Source organism: Papio anubis, chromosome 20 (genome assembly GCF_008728515.1).
Source record: "Papio anubis isolate 15944 chromosome 20, Panubis1.0, whole genome shotgun sequence".
NCBI classification, from domain to species: Eukaryota; Metazoa; Chordata; class Mammalia; order Primates; family Cercopithecidae; genus Papio; species Papio anubis.
Genome location: NC_044995.1, coordinates 15,917,922 through 15,931,533, shown reverse-complemented (window position 1 = coordinate 15,931,533; position 13,612 = coordinate 15,917,922). Strand labels below are relative to the sequence as shown.

The window sequence follows — 13,612 nt, the reverse complement described above, 5'->3', positions numbered from 1 at the left end:
GCAACTGGAGAGAGCCACGGAGAGGGACAGAGAAGTGTCTGTAGCCCGGCAAAGAAAGAGAAAGCGGCAGAGGGAAAGCTGGCGAGAGAATGAGGTAAGCTTACTGGCCCCACAGCGCCCGCCGCAGCCCTGGAGCGGGATGGACAGTTTATAGCAAGAAAGATGGAGCCAAGGATGCGCACCCACCGCGGTGGGTAAGGGACTAAGGCAGGGACTTCAAGTCACAGGGTCTCCGCATTTCCCACAGGTTCCCTGGCTGAGCCCTACGAGGAGCTGGAGGCAGAGGAGTGCGGGATCCTGGACGGCTGCACCAACGGCCGCTGCGTGCGCGTCCCCGAAGGCTTCACCTGCCGCTGCTTCGATGGCTACCGCCTGGACATGACTCGCATGGCCTGCGTTGGTGAGGGCGGGCCCGGGGCCAGCATACGTGGGGAGAGGCAAGGCTTGTCCAGGGAGGGTGGAAGCCCTGAGCAGGGGCTGCTGGTAAGGGACAGGAAACAACCTCACTACAGGGGACGGACCAGCCCAGAAGGGAGGAGTAATTGCAACTGGGTGGGGCTTGACTGAAGAAGGCGGAGTCAGGGTGTCAGCAGGGCAGGGCTTGACACAGGGCTGGAACTGGGCCTTGAAGCAGGATAGAAGGATAGAATAGTGCTGGTGTGACTTGCAATGCTGCCTTGGGCAATTTGCAGGACCGCTTTGGAGAGCTTCAGTCTTCCCACCTGTAAAATGGGAGTATTAATCAAGTCTGCCTAATTTGGATTGTAGTAAAGTCAAGTGATTAAAATCAAGAACTCAGCCACGTGCGGTGGCTCACGCCTGTAATCCCAGCACTTTGGGAGGCCGAGGCGGGCGGATCAAGAGGTCAGGGGTTTGAGACCAGCCTGGCCAATATGGTGAAACCCCGTCTCTAAAAATACAAAATTAGGCAGGTGTGGTGGTGCATACCTGTAATCCCAGCTACTTGGGAGGAACCCAGGAGGCAGAGGTTGTGGTGAGCCAAGATCACGCCATTGCACTCCAGCCTGGGCAACAAGAGCGAAACTCCGTCTCAAAAAACAAACAAAAAAACTCAAGGAGGTCACATAGACCTCAGGCCCAGTCCAGCAGCTTGTTGTGTGACGCTGGACAGGTCGCTGCCCTTACCTAATTTTTCTCATCTGAAAAATGGCTATAGTCAAAGATCCCATTTCATAGAATTGTGAATATTATTAACACTGATTTACAATAACATTAAGACCATGTGCAAATGGAGGCACATGTGTAAAACGAATTACAGTACCTACCTAATAGGGATATTAGAACAAAGTTAATACTCGTAATGTGCTTAAAACAATGCATGAACATTTACTGTTGTTGACACCATCATCAGTATTATTTTCTTTTTTTTTTTTTTATTATTTTCTTTTTTTGGAGACGGAGTCTCACTCTGTCGCCCAGGCTGGAGTGCAGTGGCCTGATCTTGGCTTACAACAACCTCCGCCTCCCGGGTTCAAGTGATTCTCGAGCCTCAGCCTCTCAAGTCGCTGGGATTACAGGCACCCGCCACCACGCCTGGCTAATTTTTATATTTTTAGTAGAGACGGGGTTTCACCATGTTGGCCAGGTTCGTCTCGAACTCCGGCCTCCAGTGATCTGCCCGCCTCAGCCTCCCAAAGTGCTGGGATTACAGGCATGAGCCGTTATGCGCCGGCCATTATTATTTTCTTAACAAAATCCTAGTGCCGTATGGGCCACCATACCCATCTTACAGAACACGAAACAAGCACAGAGAGGTTAAGCCACCTGGCCGGGCTCACACAGCTAGCAGATGGCTGAGGTCAGATTGGACTCCAAACGAGAGGCTCAGCATCTGCTCCTCTGTTCCAAGAGCCTAAAGTGCCGAGGAGGCGAGCTTCTGGGGCCCCAGCCTTCAGCAGCGATCCTTGTCCCCCCTCCGCAGACATCAACGAGTGTGATGAGGCCGAGGCTGCCTCCCCGCTGTGCGTCAACGCGCGCTGCCTCAATACGGATGGCTCCTTCCGCTGTATCTGCCGCCAGGGATTCGCACCCACGCACCAGCCGCACCACTGTGCGCCCGCGCGGCCCCGGGCCTGAGCCCTGGCACCTGCTGGCCGCCCATCCGTGCCTACCACACGGGGCCCCTGCAGCTCATCCTGCAGCCCTCTTATGCGTATGTGCACAGGGCGGCCGCCCGGACCTGGAGAAGGGACCTACAGACGCCTGGAAGCTGCGACGCCCTGCACTGCCCCGCCTCCCCCAGCGCTCCCACTGATGCGGTGGTCCCGGGCCTGGCCCAGGGGCCCCTTCACATGCCCTTTCCCTTTTATAAAATTCTCCATTAAAACCCACCTATTTTGTATCTTTTGCGTCCACCTGTCTTTCTGTTTCTCCAAATCTACTTCCAGTTTGTGCTTTGAGTCACTAAATGACATTCCCTTCCCTTCGACCCCTAGTTTCCTCTGTCTCTGCCTCTCTTGGTCTCTGCCTTCCTTCTCTGTCTCTCTGTCTCTTTCTGATTTGTTTTCTCTGCCTAACCTCTACATCCTGTCTTTTCATCTCTGTTTCTGCATGCGTCTTTCTCTTTTTCCTTCTCTTTGTTTTGTTCTTTTTAATCTCGAGAGCAATCTTGCCTCTGGATTTTTTTTTTTTTTTTGAGATGGAGTCTCCCTCTGTCACCCAGGCTGGAGTGCAGTGGCGCCATCTCCATTCACTGCAAACTCCGCCTCCCGGTTTCAAGCGATTCTCCTGCCTTAGCCTCCCAAGCAGCCGGGATTACAGGCGTGCACCACCACACCTGGCTAATTTTTGTATTGTTAGGAGACAGGGTTTCGCTATGTTGGCCAGGCTGGTCTCAAACTCCTGGCCTCAAGTGATCCACCCACCTTGGCCTCCCAAAGTGCTGGGATTACAGGTGTGAGCTACCACGCCCAGCTTTTATTTTTCAGAGATGAGGTCTCCCTATGTTGCCCAGTCTGGTCTCAAACTCCTGGTTTCAAGTGATCCTGCCACCTCGGCCTCCCAAAGTGCTGAGATTATAAATAGGAGCCACCGTGCCTGGCCTAGAAGTCTTAAGCTATCCTGGAACAAATGGGGCAAGAGCAGGGAGCAGGAGTACCTGGTGGGCCAAACCCAGACCTGAAGCTCCAGCTGGGAGTTGGCTGTGGATGGAGTATGGAGCGGCAGTCCCGGCAGCTGGAGGCGGGAATAAGCTGTGTGTGTGATGGTCGAGGACCCAGCACCGACCTCCTCCATGCGCCCTAACTACTTATTGGCCATGTTCCTAGTCCAGAATCTTCTTCCCTAAAAAACAAGAACATCCTAGATCAGCATAAACTTAGGGCAGGAGTAGGGACCAGGGATCGAGGGTGATCAGCTTAGCACTGGGACAAGCTTTGGAAACAAAACAAAACAAAAAATCCGGTACTCAGTGGGCGGCCGATGGCTCATACATGTAATCCCAGCACTTTGGGAGACCGAGGCGGGCGGATCACAAGGTCAAGAGATTCAGACCATCCTGGCCAACATGGTGAAACCCCGTCTCTACTAAAAATACAAAAATTAGCCAGGCGTGGTGGCATGCAACTGTAATCCCAGCTACTAAGGAGGCTGAGACAGGAGAATCACTTGAACCCAGGAGGCAGAGGTTGCAGTGAGCTGAGATGATGCCACTGCACTCCAGCCTGGTGACAGAGCAAGACTGCATCTCAAAACCAACCAACCCCACAAAACTGTACCTGAGTCATTCTTCACCCACCTGTCAATGCATGTGTCCCCAGGGTTTCAAACTCGCATGCTGCAAAGACCAGACCCGGAATGTTAGCAGGAAGCAGGGAAAACTGAAGCACACATTACTCCTAAGTGTGATCTGCCTAAGGCTTAGGTAGACTAGGAAGGGGAATTCTCCTGAAAGCACACTGTTTTGGCCCGGCGGGTGGTTCACGATTGTAATCCCAGCACTTTGGGAGGCCAAGGCAGGATGATCACTTGAGCTCAGGAGTATGAGACCAGCCTGGGCAACATGGTGAAACCCCATCTCTACTAAAAACACAAAAATTAGCAGGGCATGGTGGTGGATGCCTGTAGTCCCACCTACTCAGGAGGCTGAGGCAGGAGAATCGCTTGAAACCAGGAGCTGGAGGTTGCAGTGAGCCGAGATTGTGCCACTGCACTCCAGCCTGGGTGACAGAGCGAGACTCCGTCTCAGAAAAAAAAAAAAAAAAAAAAAGGACTAATATAGTACCCTATGGAGCCTATTTGGCCTGTGAGGCTCCAGTTTTAATCCTCTAGGTTCAGCTGAAATTGCATAAATTGCAGATTGGAGGCTGCTTCTTGACCTGATCCCCAGCCCACCCGCTGAGTGTCAGGAGGAGTCCCATTCCCAGAAGCCTCCTGTGCTACATCGGGGAATCATACTAAGAGCGCCTACTCTGCAGGATTAGTGGTGGTAGTCAAATGAATTGTCATATATGTGCTTAGAATGGCATCTGGTACAGAGCAAGGGCCCAGTCATTGTTGGCGTAACCCTGGGCCTCCCAGGACATGCTGAGCCCTGTGGCTGGGCAGATAGTAAGGTCTCATTCTTTTGTCTTTTTCTTTTCTTCTTCCTTTTTATTTCTTTTCTTTTTCTTTTTTTCCTTTTTTTGACATAGAGTCTTTCTCTGTTGCACAGGCTGGAGTGCAGTGGTGCCACCATGGCTCACTGTAGCCTCAACCACCCCAAGCCTCAAGTGATCCTCCCATCTCAGCCTCCCAATTAGCTGGGACTGCAGGCATGTGCCACCATGCTCAGCTAATTTTTTAATTTTAATTTTTTGTAGAAAGGGGACCTTACTGTGTTGGACAGGCTGATCTCAAATTCCTACCAAAGGTGCTGGGATTACAAGTATGACCCACAGCACCCAGTCTGGCTAGGTCTTGTTCTTTACCAATTCTCTCTCCCAGGGTGGAGGAGGAGGCCATACCCCATCCCCTTCAACAGGACAGTGAGAAGCACCTAACACAGGGCCTTGGTGGGGAGGAGTGTCAGACAAGGAGGGCTCAAGGTTCCACAAAGGGGTGACAGTTGCCCAAAACTGCCTGTACCAAAAATTATTGAATTGTACACTACACATGCGTGACTTGTGTGGTATGTGAATCATAACTCAATAAAGCCCTTCTTTAAAATCCCTGACCCTACAGAGGGTTTCAGGAAGTTACCCTCCAGCTGGCACAGGGAACCCGACCCAAACACTAACTAACTCCTCACTCATTCGTTCAACAGATATTTTCCTGCTTTGCAATAAGTGAATTAGAGGACCACAAGCTTTAACCCAGCCTTATGGGGTGGGAGGTAGGGAGGGCTCCTGGAGGAGGACATGTTGGAGCTGAGAGTTGATCACTGTAGGGAAATGAGCAAGATGAAAGTGGTGGAGATGCCTATAATCCCAGCTACTCGGGAGGCTGAGGCAGGAGAATCTCTTGAACTCAGGAGGCGGAGGTTGCAGTGAGCCAAGATTGCACTGCTGCACTCCAGTCTGGGCAACAGAGTGAGACTCTGTTGAAAGAAAGAAAGAAGAAAGAAAAAGAAACGAAGGAAGGAAGGAAGGAGAAAGAAAGGAAGGAAGGAAGGAAGGAAGGAAGGAAGGAAGGAAGGAAGGAGAAAGAAAGAAAGGAAGGAAGGAAGGAAGGAGAAAGAAAGAAAGAGAAAGGGGTGGAGAACCATGTTCCAGGTGGAGGGAATGGCACTTCCAAAGGCCTAGAAGTACGAAAGCAAATATCTGTTAGATGTTTTTCCTTTGGTATGTAAGGCCTGTGTTGGACAACAATGGTGGCCTTCTTGGTGCCTGAGAAATCCCAGGCCCCTGCCTTCATGGGGACACTGACACATCACCACACGTGACAGCCTGTGCTGTACAGGGGAGGCACAGGCAGGGGTCAGGCTGGGGTGGGGGAAGATCAGAGGGCATTGGTGCCCAGAGGAGACACTTGATCCAGTCTGAGAGATGCTCAGGGAAGGCTTTCTGGAGAAAGAGACAGAGCTCTGAACAGTCTCTGTTTGGGGGTCTAGACCCCTTTGAGAATCTGTCGAAAGCTCATTCACAGAAGAAAAACTCACACGAACAAAGGTTGCAGGCAATTTCCAAGTATTCTCATCGTCCCTCGGAATCGTCTGTGGGTATCCCATTCCCACCCCCGCCTCCACAACCACCTTGCTGCACAAATGTCCCAGGAATTGCGACAGGGCTGGCCAACAGTGCTGGAAAACTGCAATCGAATTTCTAATGCAGGGTGGGATCTTTCTTCTGAGATCTCACCCGCCGCGGGGCCTGAAGGGTGTGCCCCATGGATCTAAGTGTTATCCTGCCTGCATCCCCTGCACTAACCCCTAGCCCTGGCGCTGGGGCTTCTGGCACTGGCCGGGACGACGCGTTCTCCTCTGGAATGTTCAGAGGTAGTCCCAGGCAGTGCGCGCTCGATAAGCGGCGCAGCGCCACTGATGACCGCCGCGCGTCAGCGCCTGGCCAAAGGTGGCTGCGCCCATAGTGGCCGGTGCTCGTAAAGTCTTCAGCGAGCCAGCCTTGGTTTTGCAGGCTGGGGTCATTGTCGTTGTCATCGTTATCATCATCATCATCATCATCATCATCATCATCATCAACAGCTAATAAACCAGGCGTGGTGGCCCACACCTGAGACCCACACACTTCGACCGTAAGTTCGAGACCAGCCTGGCCGTAGGTAGAGCCGGTCTCTACGGCCAATACAAAAATCAACTGGGTGTGGTGGTGGGCACCTGTCCAACTACTCCGGGAGGCTGAGGCATGAGAATAGCTTGAACCAAGGCAGAGGTTACAGTGGCTGAGGATTGAACTCCCCTGCCTCAGCCTGAACAGAATTGGGAATACTGTCTTATAAAATTAAAAATAAATAAAATAAAGTAAATAAAATAAAAATAAAATAAAATAAAAATAAAATATAAAAAATAAAAAATAAAAAAAAAATAAAATAAAAATAAAATAAAAATAAAACTATGATTATCCAGGCACAGTGGTTCTGTCTCTGTAATCCAGAACTTTGGGAGAAGCCCAAGGCAGGAGGTCATCATAGGCCACGAGTTCCTAGGCTTCTTGCAGGCTGACATAAACAGCGTTGTCTCCTACAAAACAAAGCAGCTATAGGCCGGATGCAGTAGCTCACACCTGTAATCCCTGCTGGGAGGTGAGCAGGAGGATGCAGGTCAGGAGTTTGAGACCAGCCTGGCAGCGAGTGAAACCCATCTCTACACTTTGGAAACCGCCAGCTGCCTGCCTCTCCCTTTCTGGGAGGCTGCCTGTCCTCTCGCTCGTGGTTCACATGTTGACCCTCCTAGAAGACTCCAGACCTGGCCAATGACAGAATCCCTTCCCTTCAGCCTTTGCCACTGGCTCAGGGACATGCCTGTCCCTGAAGCCAGACTGATGAGCGCTGGCTCTGGGGCTACTGCTCGTTGTTGAAGAAGGGGCTTCCTAGACAGCTGTGCTGAAAGGGCATAGGCCTGGAGCATTAGGGTCTTGCATGGGAGAAGAGCTGGCCTGAAAATGCAGCCAACACGAGGGGAAGTAGGGCTGGGAGAGGAACAGAGAGACTGGTGCCTGGCGCACGTCATCGGCACCTCTGTCTCACCCTTCTCCAGAACATTTCAGGAATGTGACATTTTTTCTTTGCATCTTACATCAAATTTGTCAGCAAATTTTGTCAGCTCTAGTTAGAAAAGGTGTCCCATTCTGTGTTGGAGGAAAAGCAATGCTATGTATCAGGATATTACTGGGTCAGTTGATAGAACTGGAATACAAACAGTCAATTAGAAAAATTCATGTACTAGTATTAAATTTACTAAAGTTGATCACTATATTGTGGTCATGTAAAAGAACATCCCTATTCTTTTGTTTTGTTTTGTTCTGTTTTTGAGATGGAGTCTCGCTCTGTCGCCCAGGCTGGAGTGCAGAGTGCAGTTCAGCTCCCTGAAATCTTGACTCACGGCAACCTCACCTCCTGAGCAGCCAGGACTACCGGCATGTGCCACCACACCTGGATAATTTTTGTATTTTTAGTAGAGACGAGGTTTCTTCATGTTGGCCCGGCTGGTCTCAAACTCCTGACCTCAGGTGATTCGCCTGCCTTAGTCTCCTGAAGTGCTGGGATTATAGGCGCGAGCCACCGTGCCTGGCCCATTACAGAATCTTTTAGGGGTAGTGTTGTTTGTAAACTTAGCCTTAAATACTTTTTTTAAAAAAATCAGAAAAAGAAAATATACCCACGTAACAGAGAAGAGAGCAAGCGATGAAGGAAATAAGGTAGAAATGTTACCAATCCACGAACCCAAGTATGAAATACAGGAGAGTTCTTTGTCCTATTATTTGTCTTGCAATTTTTTGGTAAATTTGAAATTATTATTATTATTTTTTTTTTCTTTTGAGACAGAGTCTCGCTCTGTCGCCCAGGCTGGAGTGCAGTGGCTGGATCTCGGCTCACTGCAAGCTCCGCCTCCAGGGTTTATGCTATTCTCCCACCTCAGCCTCCCGAGTAGCTGGGACTACAGGCGCCCCCCACCTCGCCCAGCTAGTTTTTTTGTATTTTTAAGTAGAGACAGGGTTTCACCGTGTTAGCCAGGATGATCTGAAATTATTTCTAAAGGAACACTTAAAACACTTTCTAAAAATGAGAGATCTAAAATCTTAGGCCAGGTATGGTGGCTCACACCTGTAATCCCAGCACTTTGGGAGGCTGAGGCAGGTGGATCACCTGAGGTCAGGAGTTGGAGACCAGCCCAGCCAATGTGGTGAAAACCTGTCTCTGCTAAAAATACAAAAATTAGCCGGGCATGGTGGGAGGTGCCTGTAATCCCAGCTACTCAGGAACAAGAATCGCTTGAACCTGGGAGGCGGAGGTTACAGTGAACCAAGATGGCGCCACTGCACTCCACCCTGGGTAATAGAGCAAGACTCCAACTCAAAAATAATATAAAATAAAATAAAATCTTAGACAACACTATCATTATAAGTAGGATTAGGGAGATCAAAGACAACATGCTCTGTGCTGCAGGTACTGTTCGGTATGATGTGGAAAATATTAGATTGTAGACTTGATTTTTTTTTTTTTTTTTTTTTTTGAGACAGAGTGTTGCTCTGTCGCCCAGGCTGGAGTGCAATGGTGCGATCTTGGCTCACTGTAACCGCTGCCTCCTGGGTTCAAGCGATTCTTCTGCCTCAGCCTCCCGAGTAGCTGGGACTACAGGTGCGCGCCACCACACCTGGCTAATTTTTGTATTTTTAGTAGAGACGGGATTTCACCATATTGGCCCGGCTGGTCTAGAACTCCTGACCTCATGATCTGCCCTCCTTAGCCTCCTAAAGTGCTGAGATAACAGGCATGAGCCACTGCGCCTAGACTAGACTTGATTTTTTAAAATAGTTTTCCTCCAATAGAAATAGACCTGATTTTTAAAAATGTGCATGGCCAGGCACGGTAACTCATGCCTATAATCCCAGGGCTTTGGGAGGACAATGTGGGACAATCACCTGAGCCCAGGAGTTGGAGATCAACCTGGACAACATAGCAAAACCCTGTCTCTACAAAAATAAAAATATTAGGTGGGTGTGGTCATGTACACCTGTAGTACCAGCTACACAGGAGGTTGAGACAGGGGTATCCATTGAGACCAGGAGTTCCAGGCTGCAATGAGCTAAGATCACTGCACTGCAGCCTGGGCAACAGAGCGAGACCCTGCCTCAAAAAACAAACAAACAAGCAAACAAAAAAAGCATGGTAAAATTTCAAAGATTGCTACTAAAAGAATAGAAATGGTGCATAGATTCCAAACTAGTAGAGGGAAAATAAAGAATAAGAAAACATAAGACAAAACTAAACAAAAAAATGCAGCCAATTCAAAGAAGCTTAAATGACCATGGAAAAAAAAATAAACGCAGAAAAATGAGGACACTAAAGTCACAAAGCAAAATGGTAGAAGTAAACAAAATACATCACTAATCACACACACAAAAAATGTATTCAGGGCCAGGTATGGTGGCTCACACCTGTAATCCCAGCACTTTGGGAGGCTGAGGCGGGCGGATCCCTTGAGGCCACGAGTTTGAGACTAGCCTGGCCAATATGGTGAAACCCATCTCTACTAAAAATACACATACAAAAAAACAAGAAGTTAGCCAGGCATCGAGGCGCACTCCCGTAATCCCAGCTACATGGGAGGCTGAGGCAGGAGAATTGCTTGAACCCAGAAAGCGGAGGTTACAGTGAGCTGAGATTGCGCCACTGCACTCCAGTCTGGGCGACAGAGTGAGACTTCATTGGAAAAACAAAGAAAAAATGTATTCAGAGGCCAAATACTTCTTACCACCTCCACAGCTGCTACCCATATCTCACCCTCCTTCTTAGGGTTTGGAGTTCCTACTCCTGTCCCCACAATCTCTCCCTGTCATGCAGCTAGAGGGACTCTGAATACCCACGTCAAATCAAGTCCTTCTGCTGCTCAAAACCTTCCTGTGGCTCCACCTCACTCGAAGATATTTTTGCTCATTTGTTTTGTTGTTGTTGTTGTTGTTGCTGTTATTGTTGAGACAGGATCTCACTCTGTTGCCCAGGCTGGAGTGCAACAGTGCAAATCACGACTCACTGTAGCCTAGACCTCCTCGGCTCAAGCCATCCTGAGCTGCTGGGACCTCAGGCACACACTACAACAACCCAGTCAATTTTTTGATAGAGACAGGGTCTCCTTTGTTGCCCAAGCTGGTCTTGAACTCCTGGGCTCAACTTATCTACCCACCTCGGCCTCCCAAAGTGCTGGGATTCCAGGTCTGAGCCACTGTGTTCTGCCAATCTCATTCAAAGAAAGAGCCAAAGTCCTCACTGTGGTCCTGCAGACTCTGCACCATCTGCTTCTTGTTTCCTCTCTGACCTCATCTCCCTTCCACCTCCCACATTCTCCTCTGCAGCCACACAGATCTCCTTGTTGTTTCTCTAAGATCCAGACACGTTCCCACCCCAGGACCTTGGCACTGGCTGTTCCCTCTGCCTAGAGGTCTCTTTCCACTAGGCTCAGTCTCTCTAATTTTTTTTTTTTAATTTGAGATGGAGTTTTGTTGCTCTTGTTGCCCAGACTGGAGTGCAGTGGCGCAATCTTGGCTCACTGCAACCTCCGCCTCTCGGGTTCAGGCAATTCTCCTGCCTCAGCCTCCCGAGTAGCTGGGACTACAGGCACCCGCCACCACTCCCAGCTAATTTTTGTATTATTAGTAGAGATGGGGTTTCACCATGTTGGCCAGGCTGGTCTCGAACTCCTGACCTCAAGTGATCCATCTACCTCAGCCTCCCAAAGTGGTGGGATTACAGGTGTGAGCCACTGCACCCGGCCCCACTTGGCTCAGGCCCTCACCACCAGCAGGAGAATGGATAAACTGATCCCACAGTGACCCTGTGTGCTGCAAAGAGAATAACCTATAACTACACACGACAACCAGGATGAATTTTTTTCACGGTGCTGAGTGAAAAAAGCCAGATGCTAAAAAGAACATGTTTTCAGATTGCATTTACACGAATTCAAAACAGGCACAACCAATCTATGCCGTCAGAAATCAGGGTGATAATGACCTTGGAGGGAGGACAGGTGATAAGGGAACATCGAGGGGGCTTCTGGGGGCCTGGAGATACTGCTTCTTGGGTTGGGGGCTGGTGACACAGGTGTGTTCAATCAGTGATGATTCCTCCAGCGGTTATACTTATGGTTTGTACTTTCCTGAATGTGGGTCTACTTCAATAAACCACTGCCGAAAACAAACAAGGAGCTGCACCCACACCCAGTGTCTCCTCTACCCAGTTTAAGCAACAGGACAGTCTCAGCCCCCCGGAGTCCCTCCTTCCCAATGCAATGGGCTTTTATATCTTCAAGGGGCCTGGCTCTGCCACCTTGGTTCCTTTCCCCAGCTTGCTATGCATGTCACCCCACGCATGTTCCAGGCAGCTCCACAGAGGTCCCCAGAAAGAAGGCAGGCTGTGGGCGGGAGGAAGGGCAGGGGTGGGGGACGTGGCTTCCCAGTGGAGCCCGGGCAGGGGAGGAAACATTTCTGCAACAACCCACACCAAGTCCTGACTTCCGGGGGAGCTTTGCAGGGTGAACTCTAAGTGCCCAGGGCCCCGTGTGAAGGGGTCAACTGTGTCCCGCTCTGTGTCTGTCTGTCTGTCTGTCTCTCTTCCTGTTTCCCTCCCTCCCTCCCAATCTCTTTCTCCTCAAGATGAAAAAACTCACAATTATCTACATAACAATTTTATATCAGACTGTAACCCAAAAACCCAAGTGCCAACTTTGAATTTTTCAATAAACTTTGAATAAATAGTAGTGCTATTTTTCTTTCTTTCTTTCTTTTTGGTACTGTAATGTTTACTTTTAAATTTAATTTTTACTGGCACGACTTTACATATATGAGGTTCAAGAAAAGAAAATCTCCACTGTTTACATTTCTTTTCTGGCTATTAATATTGTTCATTTCATTCTGTGATTATGACTGGAAATAATTTTGTCCTATGGGGAAGGGAGGCGCTTGGCAGGCCTCGAGTTATTCTTTGAGACATGGGGGGCTGTGGTCAGATATAGAAAGTGCTTGTGGGAGGCTGGGTGGGAGTGGGTCAAGGGAGACATAAGGGCAGGCTGGAGTCCAGGGAGGAGGCCGGCCCGGCAGGCACCCAGGCAGCGGAGATGGGCAGGGCCGTGGAGAGTCCAGGAGGGGCAGGCCCTGGGGACTGTGGGTTGGGGAAGGAGATTATTTTATTTTTTCTTTTTTGAGACAGAATCTCATTCTGTCTCCAAGACTGTAGTGCAGTGGCACGATCTCTGCTCACTGCAACCTCCGCCTCCTGGGTTCGAGGGATTTTCCTTCATCAGCCTCCCAAGTAGCTGGGATTATAGGCGCACACCACCACACCTGGCTAATTTTTAATATTTTTGGTAGAGACAGGGTTTCACCATGTTGGCCAGACTGGTCTCATCCTCCTGACCTCAAGTGATCCACCTGCCCCAGCCTCCCAAAATGCTGGAATTACAGGCGTGAGCCACCATGCCTGGCCTAATTTTTTGTATTTTTAGGAGAGACAGGGTTTTGCCATGTTGGCCAGGCTAGTCTTGAACTCCTGGCCTCAAGTGATCCGCACACCTCAACCTCCCAAAGTGCTGGGATTACAGGTGTGAGCCACCGTGCCCCGCCAAGGGAAGGGGAGAATGTGAGTGCTATTGAAGGTAGAAAACACAGAGCATAGGCTGGGTATGGTGGCTCACACCTCTAATCCCAGCACTTTGGAAGGCCAAAGTGGGAGGATGGCTTAAGCCGTTCGAGATCAACCTGGGCAACATAGTGAGACCCCTGTCTCTACAAAAAATAATAAAATTAGCCAGGCATTGTGGCACCCACCTGTACTCCCAAGGCTACTTGGGAGGCTGAGGTGGGAGGATCGCTGGAGCCCAGGAGATCTGTGGTGAGCCGTGATCATGCTACTGCACTCCAGCCTGGGCAACAGAGTAAGACCCTGTCTCCAAAAATAAAAAATAATTTAAAATAAAGCACGGAACACAGTGTCAGGATGTCTGTGG

At 49.7% G+C, this 13,612-nt stretch overlaps 1 protein-coding gene across 9 annotated transcripts in view; it reads left to right on the top strand.

Moving 5' to 3' along the window:
* LTBP4 (latent transforming growth factor beta binding protein 4) overlaps nucleotides 1–2,362 on the top strand; it is a 32,921-nt gene extending 30,559 nt beyond the window's left edge. For all 9 annotated transcript variants that reach the window (XM_031659441.1, XM_031659443.1, XM_031659448.1 and 6 more), the window contains 2 exons: nucleotides 248–400; nucleotides 1,943–2,362. In XM_031659441.1, coding sequence (XP_031515301.1) covers nucleotides 248–400; nucleotides 1,943–2,097 — 308 coding nt within the window. In that variant the 3' untranslated portion in view covers nucleotides 2,098–2,362. The remainder of the gene's footprint in view (nucleotides 1–247; nucleotides 401–1,942) is intronic.
* The last annotated feature ends 11,250 nt before the right edge of the window (nucleotides 2,363–13,612 follow it).